The sequence below is a fragment of the Archocentrus centrarchus genome, chromosome 15, assembly GCF_007364275.1.
Source record: "Archocentrus centrarchus isolate MPI-CPG fArcCen1 chromosome 15, fArcCen1, whole genome shotgun sequence".
Taxonomy (NCBI): Eukaryota; Metazoa; Chordata; class Actinopteri; order Cichliformes; family Cichlidae; genus Archocentrus; species Archocentrus centrarchus.
In genome coordinates this window covers 13,505,875-13,525,730 of record NC_044360.1, presented here as the reverse complement: position 1 = coordinate 13,525,730, position 19,856 = coordinate 13,505,875, and the positions used below count along the sequence as shown (strand labels likewise).

At 40.7% G+C, this 19,856-nt stretch overlaps 1 protein-coding gene across 2 annotated transcripts in view; it reads left to right on the top strand.

Moving 5' to 3' along the window:
• Window positions 1-19,856, top strand: part of adam12b (ADAM metallopeptidase domain 12b) — a 100,149-nt gene continuing 80,293 nt past the window's right edge. For both annotated transcript variants that reach the window (XM_030747429.1, XM_030747428.1), the window contains exon 1: window positions 1-451. In XM_030747429.1, coding sequence (XP_030603289.1) covers window positions 334-451 — 118 coding nt within the window. In that variant the 5' untranslated portion in view covers window positions 1-333. The remainder of the gene's footprint in view (window positions 452-19,856) is intronic.

The window sequence follows — 19,856 nt, the reverse complement described above, 5'->3', positions numbered from 1 at the left end:
TCACATAAGCAACACCCTTTTACAAAAACATTTAGTTAACACATGTCGCTTATCTCTCCTTTTCCCCCTCACCGTTGTCTGCCATATGTTTGGTGTTGCATGGAAAAGTTTCTGACAGCTTCTTTCCTGGAGTGACAGCCTGCCGCATCTTGTTGTCTGGGTGGTGAAGTCCTTTTTTTTTTACCCCCCTTCTTTTCCCCCATACACTCACTGTAAACTGCTTTGACCCGTATCTCCATCCTGTCACCAGTGTGAAGCATCTGGTGGTAGCTACGTTAATAACGCAGTCTGACCGGAGCGCTTTTGCCACATTTCACCCTACCGAACCCGGGCATGATGCGAAACTGGAGGCGGCGGAAGAACTTTGGCTTTCTGATCTTCGCTCTCCGTGTCTGGTGCCTATCCACTGCAGCAAAACATGCTGACAGCATGGTTTACAACATACAGAGGGGTGAGTAGATACTGTATCTTAATTGTTAACATTTCTGCAATCACTCAGCGGGCTCATTGTCATGTAGCGCTGCAGATGCTGAGCCACAGTCTGGTAACATGATTTTTAGTGTTTGCACTGGGCTTTATTTTATTTTATTTATTTAATTCTCTCTTTTTAAAACACATTTCCTATTATCATGCTGCGCATTTCACACATGGGCTAGGCAAAAAGGAAATTGAGTTGTTTTTTTTTTTGTTTTTTTTTACATCAGTTTTCGTGCTCAGTTGGAATAACAATAAAAGGAAGTCAGACTGCTGCGGATGAACAGATAGTTTGACATCCAGGAGGATGCAGCTTCATCTTTGGACTGTAAACATAAACCAAAACAGGATGTCTCCTGAATGAATAAGCTGCTGATAATGGGGTATTTTGTGTACGGGACGGAGCACGTGACACAGTACAAATCTGTGGGTGCATGTGTGGATGTAGTAAGACAAAAGGAAAAGATAAAAAAATAAATGTCACCCCATTGTAAAGCATAAGGAGCTGCTCAAAATAGGTATTTCTGACGTGATCCAGCCTGCTGAAGTGATAAAGATAAGAAATTATAGGTCAAATAAGGTTTTTAAAAAAACTCTGTAAAGTGCATTACTAAAACAATACTACACGTTACCATCACAGTTGGAGTAGCTAATGTAGATGTGCAGCACCCACAAGTAAATAAAATGCAATGATAAAAAGGACTCTGGTGTAACAATTTAATGCATTTCACCAAGCAAAAGCCTGAGGCCGTGTCATTAACCACACACATGTGATCGAAAATGATAGAAAAGCTTTCCAGAAAGAGAAGTAGAAAGATGCAGCTCAGGAGTCGTTTGCTGTACACATCATCCAGTCGCTGGGTCATTAAAGCTCCCACACACTGGGCTAGTTAATATAGAAATGCAATGGGTTGTGTGAGTGTTGAACTAGGGCAGGCTCTTTTCATGTCAGCAGTCAGATACAGTATTATTGGATATTGACTTCAGCCCCCATCTGAAATGTTTGTCGTGGTCTTCCTCCTTTGTGGGGATCTTGCTACAATGCTTGTGTCATACTGCAGTTTGTTCGAATAGATTTAGAGAGATATTTTTTTTTGAGTCTTTTCATGTTCTCCTACAAAATTGGTTGGATTGGTTTATCCTATTAACAATAGATACAAAAGTACACAATGCATTTTTTTTAACTTCAGAAATTCAACTGATTTTTTTTGCAATTAATGGTAGTAAAAAGAAGACAATAGGTGCTGTAGTCATGTTCTCCCTCTAGTAGCCTAAGAGTTAAGTAGATTCTCAGACTGGTAGCAAAAGAGGAAATAGTGTGAAATTGGTATAGCCACAAAGTCCAAAGAGGAAGGAGGTAGAAGGGATTGGTTGGATTGACAAAATATTGACCTTTGACATGGGATACTGATGTTTGCTTCCCACTTACTAACGGTCACTCGAATCTCCCTTAATCGTAACCAATGGCTCCTGAGCTTAAACAACGACATTTCTTCATTTAAAGACATTTTGTCCTTCGATTTGAAGGCCTTGTTGTCTTGTTTGGAAATAACAAGTCGCATAGGCTGTTAGTAAAAGATAAATTGTCACATTGGCTGAACATAATAATCATGTCATAAATATCCATTTAGTCAAAATGGTTTGGCTTAACCGTGGCCTAAATCTATCATAACAGGATCCTTGACTTAAGCCAGATTTGTGATGAGCCTTGCCAAAATCGGCCAAACTTATGCCAATGCTATGATTTCACACTTCTCCAATGTTAGCCCTAGTGCTGCTGCTGACTGAAACTGATTCAGTCCTATTCTGTAACCCCCCCTCCCCATTGTGTCCTCAGTTAGTGAAATAAGTGATGCATCAGATAATGAGGACATTCTCTGTGGTGATTTAGAAAGAGCCTGTACGAGTATGTCCAGGGCTTTGAAGCCAGCAATAATGCACATTTGAAGAAATAGTCTCAAAACGAAATAATTTTATTCATCAGAAAGTATAAAAGAAGGAAATGCTTACATTGAAGTTCCCTGGATTAAAATCAATCTATTTAAAGGTTTGGTGCTATAAATGTAGCCTTTCATTGTGCTGTATAATCATTTGCTTTGTTATACTCCCATCCCCTGTGATCAAAACTTTGATTGATGGCTCAGCAAGTGATTAGAACAGTAACATGTTTCTTGTTTAATCCAGAAGATCAGTGTCTTTATGAAAGTTGGTGTAATTAAATTTTGGTTGCACAGTCTAGAAAAAAAAAATCTATAAAGTAAAAAAATCAGGTGATCAGTAGTTGAGCCAGCCTTCTGCTCGTTAGCCTTCAAAATGCTTGTTTATATTTATGACTGGAATATTGATTATGTTTGAATAACCATCTTTCTCTTCTTGTGTGAAGCGCTACGGCCCTTCAGGATCCAGTTGCCTTCTTAATTTTTATATGAAAAATAAAAAGGAGTCCTGTAAGGGTAAGATTCAAGCAGGCTGTGTTTACAGATCTTTGATGAATCGTTCTGTCTATGGCTCTCTGATTCTGCCTGACTCTCTTTGTCTCCCCTCTGCATATCAGCTGGTTTTCTAAGGGGCTAGTCCATTTTTTTGTTTTTGTTTTTTGTTTTTTTTCCGAGTGGAAGAAACTCAATAAATAATTAGAGACAGAGCCGAATGACCTGGATTAGATTTGAGGATATCAGCTGGTCAGACTGACTGCAGCTTCGGCCAGAATTAATTAGAAAGATTAGAATGTCAGTTTTGTCTAAACAAACAGGCAGCGAGTGGAATAAAACCTACCCTGAGTGCCCCGAAACACACAATAATGCATGCACAGTCTCCTTGGTCCCTGAGGAGCATCGGCCACCTTTCAGCACAGTTTCCTGGGAAGTAACTCTAGCCTATCCTCCAGTCTGTGGTGGAATGCCGACTGCCATCCAGGGTTAAAAATCAACAAAAAAAAACAGGTTTCTGCAAAATCCATTTAGGAAATAACCTCATCCTGGTCTGTCTTTCAAACTCTTCCATAAGCTGTCACTTGACATTTTGAGGACAGGCTGGCATTGATCTGTTGGCCACAAGGGAAGGCCATGCACAGTTAGAGTTGTCTCCCTCTGTTAAACATCACTGGTCATTATAGCCATCAGTGTGATTTAGCTTCCTCCTGCTCTGCCTGTGGATGTTACAGATACATAATAGATATGCTGATGTCATGCGAAGGCAACTTAACACAGCAGTACACAAAAAAAAAGCAGCATGAGTGACTCAGAATCTAATATGTATACATAGAATAATTCCAGATTTTATTAGAGAGAACAGGAAGATGGCAGCGAGGGGGGAAAGAAACAGAATATATGAGAGATCTATTGTGAAACTGAGAGAAATCTGGGTGTTAGACAGCATCAGAGCTACAGACCACCACCTAAAGAGCCCTGACAAACAGCAGTCAGTCATATGTGTGATGGATAAGAGTGGGTGCATTTCTCTCCAGTCTGCATTATCCTTCAGAGAACCAAAAAAAGACATCGAGACAGGTGAGAACGTAGTCAGTCACCTACATTTACCGCAGTGGATTGGATGTGTCAGACTGCCTGTGATGCTTACATATTTTAGTGGGACACTTTCCTCTGCACTGAAGAAAAAAATCTTTAGAGTGGAGCAAAGAGAGAAAGAAAGGAATACTGAATAGGTGCAAAGTAGGATGGGAACACGGAGTCACTCCTGTCACCACTGTGAACAGCAAGCTGTTATTTATGCTAGAATACAGAATGATGGCAGATTTCTGAGACACTTAAACATGCAGTCATCCCTACTCACGTTTATAATGAATGAGTGCCTAGAAGTGTAGCACAAATGGGAAGCGTACAAAAGAGCTGGTGAACATGTGATTTCTGTAGAGAAGTGGTTCCTTGTTTGTTTCTTTTCCTTTGACCAACCATCCTTCTGAAGAAATATTAGGTTTCACTCAGATGAGAGATACAAGGAAGTGGACTGATGCAACAACATGATTCAGGTTTGAGACTCACGCAGCTGCACAGCAGGCTGAACCATTGGGTTGCCCTACATCAATAATTTCACAACAGAAAGGTCACCACACCTCCATGTCAGTCTATTTACCTTGAGATGTTGTTTATTGGATCCAGCCATGCTCTTCAGCCAACAGCTCTTATATCCCGATGCTTTTGATGGAAGGAATTGAGGTGTTTTGAGAGAATAGTATATGAAGTGAACACTTTTTTTTTTTAAAGAGAGACCTGTGAAGCAGAGGTTGGCTGTGCTTTCTCCACAGAATTTGGAACGTCATGATCTTTGTGTTACTGGAGCAGACATACTTGAATCTTCTTCCTTCAAGAACACAAAATATTTTGCTGTTTTTCTAATTTAGTGCACTGAATCACTGATGGCATAATTCCATGTTATGAATATAATCATCCAGTGGTTTCCACATATCATGGACTTTATTTGGGTGGACTGCTTAATATATTAACAGTCAACCAAATATGCATGGTGACTTACAGTATCTGAGATTTTCTTAATGATCTGTATGTCAAACCTGTGATAGACTGGTGACCTACGCAGGGTGTAGCCCACCTTTTATGCTATATAAGCTGGGATAGGCTACAGTCTCCCCACGAGCTGGATAAGCAGTTAAGAAAATGGATGTTTTGTAAGACTGACACAATCTGCAGTCCGTCTACTGACAGGGGACAGTCTGCAGCAGCTAGCTCTGCATGTTTCATTTGGAGTTTTATGGAGGATGCCCTTCCTGATGCAACCCTAAAAGAGACGGAGTTATCTTGTTGTTACAGCCCAACTGATTTATCAGCAGATGGATGTTATCGGCCGATATTAGCTATTTGCCGATATATCGTTATCAGCATTTATCACACTCTGCACCATTCCTGTTGGCAATACATGTGTTTGGAACTCGACAAACAGAACAGCCAGCTCCAAGCGGAGTCGGGCAGGGCGTAAACAAGTAAATAAATAACTACACGTAACAAATGTGGAGAAAGCTATTGTCGTTTCATGTGCCTGAAAGAAAAAACTATCATCTGATATGTTGGAATATCAAAATTTTAAATCACAAAATATCGGTATGGGTATCAGTCGGCTGGATTGTACTTTTTGTCACAAAGGACTTAGCAAAAAAAATTTATATAGGAAAAGCTCAAAAAATGACAAAACCTTTTTTCACAGTGCATATACACGCACCTGTCCTCGATAATTAGAATCTAAATTTGTTATAAACATTGTAACCTGTATTAGCATCTCACTAAAGCAGTGCTTTGAGATTAAAGTCAGGAGATCACCAAAGTCAGTAGAATCACTACAGAATTCAGTGTCAATCAATCCAGTAGTTGTAGAGCTACGGTAGGAACAAGGTCAGTGATTCAGCAACTGACCGACTGACCAACTGGCTAACAGACTAACATTACCATTATAATAACATGTTGCTAGCATGGCTGATATTTTGTTGAGCCCTGTCTCCCCGGCTGATGGCTTTTAGGTGACCCGGCATGTGTGATAAGTTCCTGTTAATCCCTAAATCCCCCAAGCTGAAATCCCCATAGCTCTGAGACATAATGCCCAAATCTGTGCAAGACAAGATGGGAATTGGCTATTCCACTGTTGCTCCCACAGGATGTAAATAAGACACACAAGTAACTCTCACTAACCCACACTGAGAAATCTTGTATTATCATCATTTCACTCTGAGCCAGTGATTGCTCGATCAGGACAATAGTGGTGTGTGTTTGGAATGGATCTAGGAGGTCCCACATCCAGGATTAACACCTTCAGCACTAATTACACCAGTGTGTCATCACAGGAAATCTGAGCAATGTGAGAAATGATAAAAAGAGAGACTGTTGAAATGAGGTAACACTGCAGTTCTCCATCCCTGCAACAGACTCTGGGACTGTTTTTGCATCTCAGACACTTTTTGTCTTTAGAATAGTCTCTTTCACCGTTCCTAAGAAGCTCATAATGTTTTTCCTCTTGGTTACATTATAAACCCATTTATTTTTTACCTTAGAAAGCATAGGAGCACAATTGCATTCCTGTAAAAATAATTATTGATTATTTATTTGGTCCACTGGTTTGGTTCAGAATAAAATATTTCAGCAACTTAAGGTTTCATGATTGTACCTTTGTATCTACAATCGTAGTACAAAGTCACAGGAGGTTACATCCTGCAGAGTTAGATGGTCCCTCGACATTTTCTGTAACGCGGCTTTGGGGTTGACATTTTTAGTTTTATGTGAAATGTCACGACAGCATTTTCATTTATTGCTATGAACTGTGGTCCAGATATCCATGGTGTTCAGAAGGTGAATCCTGAGAAAAATCACTTTTTACTATTACACCACCAGCTAGTAAATGTCTTCCAGTGGAATATATCAGCATCTGCATCAACCTGCATCTCCAAGATGGACTGGTTAAAAATGATGTCCATTGTTTGCTGACTAAACCATTTGGATATGCTATCAGTTTTCCTCCTTTTTTTCTTTTTTCTTTTAATCATCCATCAGTTTGGATTAGGATTAACAGTACTTGCTGAAGTACTGTAAGGATATCCTGTCCTATATGCTGTACTTTGTGCAGCAAGAAGGGTTCAAATCCACCAGTCAGTTAATTAATTTTTATTTATTTGGGACAATGCACATTAATAAAACAATCAATACTTAGTACAGATTGTAAATGAGCCAGATTATAGCATATTTGCTAATTTGCATCTGTAGTCCCTAGGCAGAAGGACAAACAACAGAAAACATCATGAATATACAATAGTAGTAAAAGACAACACATTGACAAACATTAAAACAATATACAAATGGAAAAAGAAATAAAGGAGAAAAAAGAAAAAAATAAAATAAAATAAAAATAAAAATTAGTGAAAGTGCGAACATGTCTGGGAACTTTTAATGAAATGCTTAAGGTGCTTTTTAAAAATACTGTAAGTGGAGCATTCTCTGATGTTAGTCGGTACAGTATTCCAGAAATGACCCCCTCTGACTGACAGAACCGTTTGTCCAAAGGTTGTTTTTCTACGGGGGATCTCAAGGTCTCCTCTGGAAGAGGCTCTGGTGCCAAAACCTCGGTCAGTTCTTGATTTAATGTATGTTGAAAGTGGAACTGGAGCTAGTCCATGAAGAACTTTATAGATCAAGCAGCTATTTTTAAATTTAATAAAATTTTCAAAATTGAGCATATTGTATTTTTCCAAAATATTACACTGATGATATGATAAGGGCTTTTGATCAAGGATTTTTATAGCCTTTTTAAATAATATTTCTATTGGTTTTAAGAACGTATCTCCAGTGAGTGACCAAGATGTAATGCAATAATCTATATGTGATAATATCATTGAATGTAGAAAAACCTTAGCTGAAACAATTGTCATTGATGGTCTAATTTGTTTGAAGTTATTTAAATTAAATTTAATTATGCTTGCTGTAAGTTTTATATGTTTTTTAAAAGACAGTGTGGGATCCAGTGTGACCCCAAGGTACCTGAAATCCTGCACAAGATCAAGCTCTTCGCCCCCCAGGAACACACTAGACCGCTCCAGTTTTATAGGTTTTTTTGTAAACATCATTGTAACTGTTTTTTTCTTATTCAGCAGTAAGGAGGACTGAAGGAGCCAGTGTTGTATATTCTCCAAGGCTAATGTGAGGATTGAAGATGCTTCCTGAGGACTTTTTGCAGGTGTAAAAATAACAGCATCATCAGCATACATTTGGAAGTGGACACTTTGACACACATTTGGCAAATCATTTATATACAAAGAAAACAGGACTGGTCCCAAAATAGAGCCCTGGGGAACCCCTGCTGGACAGTCAAGGTATGACGACATTGTGCCCCTGACAGACACAGACTGTCTCCTGTTGGATAAATAAGATTGAAACCAAGCTAATGCATCTTCGGCAAAGTTAAAATAAGTCAGTTTGGACAGAAGGACCTGATGGTCCACTGTATCAAATGCCTTCTTTAAATCTAGAAAGACTGCACCAACACAGGTGGTTTTATCGAGCAGGGATTTCACTGTTTCTATAAGGACACAATTTGCCGTCTCTGTGGAATGATGCTGGCGAAACCCGAACTGCATGGGGTGCAGAAGAGAATGGTGGCTGAGATGTTTGTTCAGCAGCTTGGCAATCCATTTTTCTGCAACCTTAGAAACAACAGGGAGGATGCTAATGGGACGATAGTTAGAAATATTTGATTTGTCTCCTGATTTAAAAATTGGTGAGACTATGGCAGCCTTCCAACTTGCTGGGACTGTTGCCATTCTGATGGATAAATTTATCAGATGTGTTATTGGACAAACCAGTGCATCTTTGTGTGTTTTTAAAAAGTGTGTGTCAAGCCCGTATGCATCTTTAGTTTTTGAAGCCCTCATTGATTGAATTATACTAGCGACTTCCATATCTGTAATTTGATCTAATCTAAAAAGAGGCTGTCCAGAGTCATTAGAATTGCAAACTGTCTCTGACTGACTAAACATATGTCTTATTTCATCAATAGACTTAATGAAAAAGTTATTGAACTCAGTTGCTAATTCTTTTGGATTAATCAACAACTTGTTATTAACTTTTATTTCCAATCTATCATTGATCATTTTATGTTCCTTACCTATCAGTTTATTTATGTTTTGCCATATGATTTTGACGTTTCCATTAGCACCTTTGATTACATCCAGAAAGAAATTTGCTTTGGCTTTACGTAGTGCATTAGTAGTTTTATTCCTCATGGAAGTAAATCTTTGCCTATCAACAGTCAACCCAGTTTTCAAAGAGGTTTTAAGCAAAATGTCTCTTTCTTTCATAAGTTTTTTACAGTAGTTATTTAGCCATGGCAGTTGTTTTTTCCTTATATTTTCTTTTCCCCTTTTAAGAAAAGGTTCCATAAGTTCTGTGATTTTTGAATTAAATATTTGAGAGTTGAGTTCAATATTATCTTCCAAAAACAATTCGGGCCAATTTACTTCGTTTATAATATCTTCAAGATTTGAATGTGAATGTTTTGGAATAAATTTATGATGATTATTAAAATTAGCGGTATTGAATCGTTTTTTACTTAATTTGCGGGAGAAAAGTACAATATTATGATCAGAAAGACCTGTAATGAGATTATATGTTTTAAGAATCCTCTCAGCATGATTTGTAAATAAAAGATCTATGAGAGTTTCAGAATGATTTGTTAATCTAGTTGGGTTTTCTATTATTTGTGTTAAATTAAAATAATCAGTAATTCGTTTAAGATTTGTTCGTTCTTTCTTTACATTCCAATTAATATTAAAATCACCCAGTAAAATAATTTCTTTAAATTTATCACAATGATCAAGAAGAATCCTAAGTTGATCATAGAAATCATTTTTTGCTGTGGGCTTTCTATACATACATACTATTATAAAAGACATTGTTTCAGAAAGTGATATCTCTACACCAACACATTCCAAAACTATTTCACTTGGCCATTCAATCATTGTACACTTAAGAGTATTTCTAACATATATTAATACTCCCCCACCCTTCCCACTTTCTCTGTCCTTCCTAAATACATTATAACCGGGCATATTTACTACAGCCTCTGGGGAGGAGTGGGACAGCCACGTCTCTGAAAGTCCTAAAAAGTCAATGTTGGAATTACAGAGCAGGTGTTCCAGCTGTTCACGTTTTGGCCTCATACTGCGGATATTCAAGTGCCCGCCAAATAATCCCTTTATTTTTGATAACGGGTCCCAGACAACCTTAGCCTGGTTTAATGTCCGGAATATTTTAGTAGATCTATGCCGTTTAAGAACTGGATTCCTGTACCTTTTTGGATGGGACTGCTGGAGATCATCAGAACAGTCAACAAGCCCGGGGAGCAGCAAAGGCAACCCAGGAGCTGGCACAGGTCGCAACGGTGAAAGTTCAGGAGCAAACCCGGGGAGCAGCGGTGTCAGCCCAGATACCAGACCAGGTAGCGGCGGAGTCAGTTATGGCCTTTCTTTCAGCTTGCAGGGGTTCTGTTCCTCAGACACTCCAAAGACATGCATGGGTTAGGTTAATTGGCAATTCTAAATTGACCATAGCTGTGAATGGTTGTCTGTCTCTCTGTGTTAGCCCTGTGCTGGACTGGTGACCTGTCAATGGTGTACCTCTCCTTTTGTGCTTGCTAGGTAGGATAGGCTACAGCCACTCACGGTGGGCTTGCCCACAGAGAAATCTAATTGGCTACCCTGTGGGTTAGCCCATGCAGGCCCCATAGTACTTTTACCCTTCAGGACCCCCAGTTTTCTGTGGGCAATCCATTGTGGAATTACCCATAGAAAACCCATATAGGGACCCCAAATATTAAAACTGCTCTGGGCTCCGTTCACCCAGAGCCCCACAGTTTACCCACACCTACCCACTGTGGGCCCACACAGGCATGTTTGCTGCAACATTATTTATAAACAGGAAACATCATACAGGAAAATGTTACTATTGTGGAAAATATGAAATCATAGAATATATTTTTTATTATACTGTCAAAAATATGAGGCTGAGAGAAGGTGACCTCAGTAAAATGGAAGTTAAATTGGATCTTATTAATATACTGCAAAAGAATTTAAGAAGTGAACGTTATCAGCTCGTATTCCTTGTTCTAAGACAAACTAACATGTTTGATAGGAAATTGAGTTTTTGATTTTTATTTATTTATTTTAATGAGTGTAGTGGTTTACACATTCCCTAACAAGGGAAGGATCCCTGGTTCAGGTCTGGAAAGAGAGACAAATCCCTTGGGGGTTCCATCAGGAAGGGCATGCAGTGTAAAAATCTGCCAAATGCAATATGGGGTGCTACCTGCTGTGGTGACACATTGTGAATAACCACAGGGCACATATGGACCCTGCACTGTGGGCCCCAGGTTAGGGCAGACCACACCTAGAGTATAGGCATACTCTGGGTATGCTGTCCACCGTGGGTCCACACTATTGCCCCTGTGTGAGTTTGTTTGCTGGCTGTAATGCGCACACACACACACACACACACACACACACACACGCACACACACACACACACACACACACACAAAAAAAACAATTTCTAAGAGGACTTTCATAGCTTTCCTTTGAACATTGCAAATGTATGGAAATTATAGCTGTAGCCGCTGTCTTGTTTAATGCACTTCCATTGCGGGACAACATGAACTAGTGTTGAGCAAGCAGGCCAGTTATACTGCTCAAGATAAAACACCAAATTGAAATATACATTTGTACATTAATCTCCATAAGACAAGCCTGTCTGTTCACTGGGTGACTTATTTTCAGTTGAAAGTCTTTTCTTTGAAGTTGCTTCCAGCATCAAACATTAATTCATATGCAGCAAAGTATCTAGCACCTCAGAGAGTTACAGCTCTCTTTTTTTTAAACAATGCCATTACTACTTTTGAATGTCTTTTGTGGTCTAGGAACATAATATTGAAGTAGGAATTATAACATGCTCCCTTTGATGTGCTAAAAAGAAATGCGTTGTGAAAGGAAACTCAAGCTGTAGTGCTGAGTTCCACAATAAAACTTATTGAATAAGCTGTAATATGGTAGATGGTCCTAAAGATATATTGATGGTATTCTATTTCTCTGAGTAACTCTAACTTCCCACTGATTAAATAAATGCCAGGACATCCTCACAGTCTAATTTATTTACTCAGTAGTAATATATCAGTTTTATATCAAGACATTACTATGTATTACGGTTCAAAGCAGCCTCATCCACCATTCTTTTTGTTAAGGCCTCTTTCTGTCTGAGGGAGCAATGATATATTAAAGTCTGGGGTGTTTTCACATGGAATCAGTAACTGAATGTGTATACAGTAAAAAAAAAAAAAAAATCATGTTTGCAAACCTCCCAATGACTACTGACCCTTTACCAAAAACTATTTTTGCTAACTTGTAATGGCTATTTGTTTTGACAACTAATTCACCTACATTAAGACAATTAGCCATCATCGGTAACCTGCTGCTTACGGATTTCAGGTCATTTCCTTTTTTGTAAATTTGTAAAATTCAAAATAAAATTGATATTTTTGGAAGTCCGCTTCATAAAAGCTTTGAAGCTTTTGGGTCAGCACCTAGGAAGTAGCTAACCTGATTTTGTCCAAAGGTAGCAATTGACAAGCTGCGGCTTTGCAAGGGGAGTTCCTTTTGGCTGTGCATGGTAACGTCACACCTGTTTTCCAGGAAAACTCACAGCGATGACAGGACCATTAGAAGTTACAGTGTCTGGCCAAGAAATTGTCTCACACATGAAACTCTGTAAAACCATCTGTTTTAATTTCTTTCAGCTTCCCCTCATCTCCAAGAAACAAACTGATTTAGTACTTGTGTAAATGTACAACACATGATAGAATGATGAATAGTACATACTAAACAATAAATGTCATTCTTTGAAATCTTATCATGCATGATGTACAAAGCTGGAAATGGCTGCAGAAGTATTTCATTCAGAGATGTCCCTCTTTATTTAATTTCCACTTTGTGAACATGTCAGTTAAAGGATGAAAAAAGCCAACCCGCCTACACTAATGACAACACTCATCTCGCGCTCATGCAGGGATTTTAGTTTAGGTCAATATCTTGCCATTTTGTAATCGATGAGCAAAGTCAGTACAGCAGTCACTCCCAGAAATGGTTCTGGGTTAGATCCAGATTTCCATCAAATCCAATTGTAACAGCTGAACTCACCTATGCTGTGTGATGCTTATCAGCATTTTGGCACTTGTCCCTGTGCATGCATGTGGTACCTTCATTTTCCTTTTTCAAGCTAAAAGGCTCTTCAGTGAGTCACTGTTGGCTAAGATTCACCTTTTTGAGGGCATTTACAGATGATTGGAGGCTTAGGGGGGTGGTTTTACGGCCGCTGTGCAGATATTGACCATTAAATCTTCACCATTATCAAATCCATAATCAGAGTTCTTATCCTTTGATCTGCTGGTATTAAAGATCTCTTCTCTGTGTCTCCGGGGCTTTGTTGTATTTTCTCAATTTTATTTTTAACTCTGCTGAAAGAGTCCCTGGTTAAGACCATGACAACGTTTTCTTATGTTGCCTCCAATATTTCTCTGCTCTTCACTTTATGATTCTCCTGTTTACATAGTAATGAATATTTCTATAGTATTTTATTGTACAATGTAGTGATTATGGTGTCACAATGGAGCAACAGTGATAAACCTAATGATAAGTTGATTGGCAGCAAATTATTTATAGAATAGAAAATGTTCCCTTTTTTTTCCCCTAATGATACCAGCTTTTCAATATGCTTTATGAAAAGCTTGTCACTCCGTCATGATGTCACACTGGTTTGTGGAGCCCCTTTCTGAAGCCTTGAGTTGATCGTTTTGACCATCACGAGTTTTGAAGCTGGCCGTGATGAGTGCGGGTCTGAATGAGAAACTGTGGCTACTGTACCCTCATATTCTGGCAAATTTTGGCAAAAATGCAGACTTTTTTGGAAGGTATGGATGATGGGAAAAATGTCTGCAAAAGGCCCCTTATAAACTTGAAAAGGCATATCTTGGCATGGTGTGCAGTGTGACTTTAAAAAATCTGAATACACTGGAAACTGGAAAAGTGGAAAGTCGTGTCCTTAAGAAACAAAAAAAACATCCAAATTTGAAAATTTTGGTTCAAATTGTCGTCGGTGTGTATGGAAGATATCAGGAGAGGTGCAACAATGAGTTTCTACAGCCATCAGTAAAACATGGTGGAGGTCCTGTCATGGTTTGGGCTGCATTTCAGCTAGTGGGATCTTGTCAAAACTGATGATCCACTAACCAGAACCATCAGGAAATCATCTGATCTGCAATGACTTAATTTTTTTTTTTTTTTTTTTTAAAGCCTGTCATGTCTGGTAGATCTTGCAAGCAGAACTGTGATCTGAATGCGTTGTTGTGCCAAACATATTTGCTATTTCAAGATGAGCTCTATAGGTTCTCAATAGGCTCTTCTTGTTGATGTTTTAACCCTTTATTTTATTTATCTGAGTTATTTTTCCACATACTATGTAACAGCCAGAGCTGACAGGCTGAAGAAGAGGAAAATAAAGAGAAGAAAAAGGGAGAGAGAAAGGGAGCAAAAAAAAAAAAAAAGGGGAAAGAGCACAAGTCTATTAATCAGATACTTCATCACTTTAACATATAAAAAAATACTATCAATACTTGCAAAAATAAATTTGTGTGTGAAAAACAAAACTAACAAAGCATGTTACGCACACCAACAATTTTGTTGAGTTGTGATTGAGTGGGCGTTTGTGTCTGTGTCATGTTTGTGTCTGTGTCATGGAACGTACTTACCAATGAGGGCAAAACGCTGCAGCTCCACCCATCAGAAGCCAGAGGCAGGTACGGAAAGCCCCCGGAACCCCAGGCCACCAGCAGCCCACCAAGGGCCAGGAAGACCCCCGGCCACTCAGTCCAAAGACAACCGCATACCTACCCCAGCAGACGGGAGAGGGTGGTCTCAGACGGAGCCCCCCCAGTCGAGGAGCGAGGGCTCCAGGGAACCCAAGGCGATGAGAAGCCAGCCCCCCCCCAGCGGCCAGCCCCCTGCACTGGCCGGCGGCAGGGCTCCCGGGCCCACGGCACCCAAGGACCGCCCGACCCTCCACAGAGCCCCCCCCCACGCCGAAGAAGCCAACGCAGCCCCGCACCGCACCCCCAAGGGGGGCAGGCCAGCACCCACGCCAGAACACCCAGCCCCACCCAGGAACCCCGAGGCACCCCCATCCCAGGGGGGTAGGGGGGAGGAGGCAACCAGCAAGGAGCGGCCAGGAGGCAAGGCACAAGGCCCAGACCCAGGTCCAGCCATACATACAAACACACCCAGACACCCGTGTACACATTTATACACAGATACTCATACATGCCCATACATACTTACCCACACACAGATATGCCATACATACACATTCACTCACCCACCCATACTCACGGAGACGGTGACAAATACACAAAGACACACATTCATCCATAGCTACCCACCCTCTGAAGGCGGGGCAAGTGGAAACCACCCCAGGGCCAACAGCGACCCCAGGACGCCACCAGCCCGGTCCCCAAGGAACCACCCGACCCCTACCCCAGGCGAGACGCAAGAAATCGGGGTGTAAGATGACCCATCCACCCCTCCTCCTCCCCAACTTGTAGGTCTATGTGTTAATGTTTGTGAGTGAATGAGGTGTATAGGGTGCAGTTAAAATTGAGGGGACAGTTATGCCACAAGCGCCAACTGTTGGTCGTCAGCGCTTGCCCACCCTGCCCCCCCAAAACCCTCCATGTCTAAAGTGCAAATAAAATTTGGAGACAGACAGTGACGAGGATCCGAGTGGGGCCACCTCAGCGGCCCATCTCATCAACCTCTGAGTAACATGCCTGCCCCAAAGGTCCTATGTGTATCAGGTTGTAAGTGTGTATGTGTTGTGAGTTATAATGACTAAAGTGCAATTAAAACGGAGAGGCAAGTGGTGGTGCAGCTCTCCACGTGGCCTCTCCATCCTACATCTGTGAGTGATGTGTATTCTGTGTGTGTGTGTGTGTGTGTGTTTGTGTATGGGGAGGGGGAGGGGGGGGGGGGGCATATGACCAGGAAAAATCCTGGAAGAAGAGAGCCAGCTGTCCGCTGGCTCAATAGGCACCCCGACCTCCCACACCCCAGCACAGGGCAGGGGGAGGTGAGCCCGGGGCCGCGGTGACAGCATCCCGGAGCACTGCAGCACCCGAGGTTGGCGCCCTCGCCCCCACCGCAGAGGGCGGCCCGCTCCTCCTAGATGCCCATTCACTCAACAATAGACACAAACAGGCGACAGGACATACTGGCCTGGGCATGGAAATGCAGTGCCCAGTCCCCCCCAACCACCCCACCGCGGCCCCATCCCCCACCCCACCCCCCCGCAATGCAGGCACCCCAGGGCCCCAAAAGCGTAGACCGGACATCCCGACGTCAGGCCAACCCACCCCACCCGGCGGCGCGGCCGGGACAGCAGAGGCCCCCCCCGCGCCAGGGGGGGCCCACCGGGAGCCGGCGCGGCCCCAGTGCCGGGGCCCCAGACCCCAGCCCCCAAGCCATACAGGGAAGACCAGCCAACCGACCGAGGGCCGGCACCACCCCCCCAAGCACCCCGCCCACACCCCAGGACCGAAGGCAGCACCATCCAAGCCCCCACCACCATCAACCAGGACAGGCACACAGACATCACCAGAAGGTCGCCCCAGGGCCCCAGCCCCAGGAGGCTACCAGCTACCCAGGCCCCCGGAGTCCCCCCCCACCCCCCCACAAAGCACATCAGGAGCAGAGCCCGCAGCCCATCACCCCCACTAAGTAATGGAGCTGAGCAGTGGGAACCAAAGAGAGTCAAATTCCTCCAATTTGTTTTTAGAAGAAGCAGACATTCTCTCTAAACTAACATGATCTACTAATAAATTTCTGTACTGAGTAATACATAGTTTATTTTTTGTCTTCCAGTTCATGAGGATCATCTTCTTAGCGATGCACAAGGCAGTAAGAACTATGTGTGATATATTTAACTCCATAATTAATTCACTGACATCACCTAAGATGCATAGTCTGGGGGAAGTTGGGATATGACAGCTAAACCATGTGGATAGATCTTCACAAATCCTCTGCCAAAATCTCTGAACTGGTACACAAGACCACAGAGCGTGTAGATGATTATCCTCTGAATTGCTTGTACAGTGGGTGCATATGTTTGAGTGTGTAAGGCCCATTTGGAACATCCTTTGTCCAGTGTAGTATGTTCTATGGAGAATCTTATATTGTACAAGTTGTATTTGGGGTCTTTTAGTCATTTTGAAGATATTTAAACATATTTCTGTCCATAAATTTTGATCCAGGTTGACAGAAAGATCACGCTCCCATTTTGTAATTGGGAGGGAAACTGAATCATCAGTTTTTATTAATAATTTATATAATTTTGATAACAATTTTGGGGTACAGAGGTTAAGAAATTCTGTTACCCAAGTAGGCATTTCTAGATTCAATTGATTAAGGTTAAATCTTCCCTGTAGGACGGACTTAACTTGTTGATATTCCAGAAATCTACCGTTGCCAATTCTATATTTTGATATAAGTTCTTGGAACGTGATAAAATTTCCATCTTGGATAATATGTTCTAAGTTATTTATACCCTTATCACGCCATAACGGAAAATTCAGCATTTTCTTTTTCTGACAAATATCTGGATTGTTCCAAATGGGTGTTAGTTTATAGGGGATGAGTGAAGACTTAGTTATTTTTAAAAATTCCCACCAGGCTGTCAGAGAGGTATTTATACTAAGGACTTTATAGCAGTTATGATGTTTAATACTGGAACTAATGAAAGGTAAATCTGAGATTTTTATTTTTCCACAAAACGCCTGTTCTAGATCCAGCCATGGGTTGTCTAATGAATTGGATTTGATCCACTTTGAAATATACTGCAATCTACTGCTTAAGAAATAGTAATAAAAGTTTGGTAATTCTAGACCTCCACTGTGTTTTGGCTTTTGTAAAGTTTTTAAGCTTATTCTTGATGGTTTGTTTTTCCATAAAAATTTTGAGATGTTTGAATCTAGTGACTTAAACCAAGGAAGAGTAGGTTTATTAGGGATCAATGAAAATAGATAATTAATTTTTGGTAAAACCATCATTTTAATGGCAGCAACTCTCCCCATGAGTGATATAGGTAAACTGTTCCAACGTGTGAGATCATCCTCTATTGTTTTTAATAAGGGGATATGATTTAATCGTACCAAGTCTGAGAGCCTGGCGGAAAAATTTATGCCTAAATATCTAATATTTCCTGACTTTAGTGGGGTCCTAGAGGTTCTCTGGAAATTACAATTCAGAGGCAAAACTGTTGATTTACTCCAATTGATAGAGTAATCAGATATAGATGAGAACTTATCTATCAGTGTGATAGTCTTCAAAAGAGAGCCTTGTGAATTCCCAAGGAAAAGTAATACATCATCAGCATAAAGGCTAAGTTTATGGTCCATATTTTCAGTTTGAATCCCTTTAATATTTACATTTTGACGGATTGCTGCTGCTAGCGGCTCAATGAAAATTACAAAAAGAGAGGGAGAGAGTGGGCAGCCCTGCCTAGTGCCCCTCTGCAGACTGAAACTTTGTGAAATGAGATCATTTGTCCTAACACGCGCATTCGGAGAGCTGTGTAGTGTTCTGATCCAGTTTATAAAGGATGAACCGAATCCAAATTTTTGCAGAACTGCTAGTAAGAATTTCCAATTTACCCGATCAAATGCCTTCTCTGCATCTAAAGACACGATTGTCGTCTCTAATTTGTTAATAGAACAATAGTCTATTATATTTATCAGTCGACGTGTATTATTGGCTGAGTGCCGACCCTTGATAAAGCCTGTTTGATCTGGATGTACAATAAATGGAGTAATACTTTCTAATCTTTTGGCAAGGGCTTTGCAAATTATTTTAAGATCTACATTAATGAGAGAGATTGGCCTGTAGCTGGATGGGAGTGTGGGGTCTTTGCCTGGTTTAAGAAGCAGGCTAATGTTAGCAGAGTTTAAGGTTGGAGATAAGATGTGGTCATTCTGAATCTGAGTTACCATTCTGAAAAAATGGGAGCTAGCTCAGACCAAAATTCTTTATAAAACTCGGCTGGAAAACCATCTGGGCCTGGGGCTTTATTATTTGGGAGATGCTGTAGGGCTTCACTAAGTTCACACAATGAAAGAGGTAAATCCAGAGCTGCAGCCTGGCTGTCATTTAGTTTTGGTAGATTTATATTATTAAGAAATTCTTCAATTTCAGTATCAGATGGGTTAATCTGTGGTGAATATAAGGCTTCATAGAAGTCTCTGAAAGAGTTATTTATTTGTTGTGGGTCATGAGTAATAATACCAGTCGAGTCTTTAATAGAAAAAATAGCTGTTTTTTCTTTATTCAGTTTTAATTGCTTGGCCAGGAATTTTCCAGATTTATTTCCATGCTCAAAGTTTTCCAAACGCAGCCTCTGCAACATAAATTGTGTCCTTTTATCAATTATTTCATTTAGCTCCAGTTTCAGTTTCCTCAGGCTGATAATTGTATGTTCTTGTGGTGAAGCGGCATAGGCAGTTTCTAAAGATTTAATTTTTTGTTCTAATTCTAACACAAGTGCTTTTTCTTTATTTTTCCTATGCGAGCAGTAAGATATTATTTTGCCCCGCATTACTGCCTTTCCTGCTTCCCAAAGAACACATGGTGATATTCCTGGAATATCATTATATTCTAAGTATGCTGACCATTCCTTTTTGAAATAATTAATAAAATCTTCTTCTTTAAGTAATGATGTATTAAATCTCCAGTTCCTGATTGGTGGTGTGACTCTTTTCTGTGTCAGAGACATAGACACCGGTGCATGATC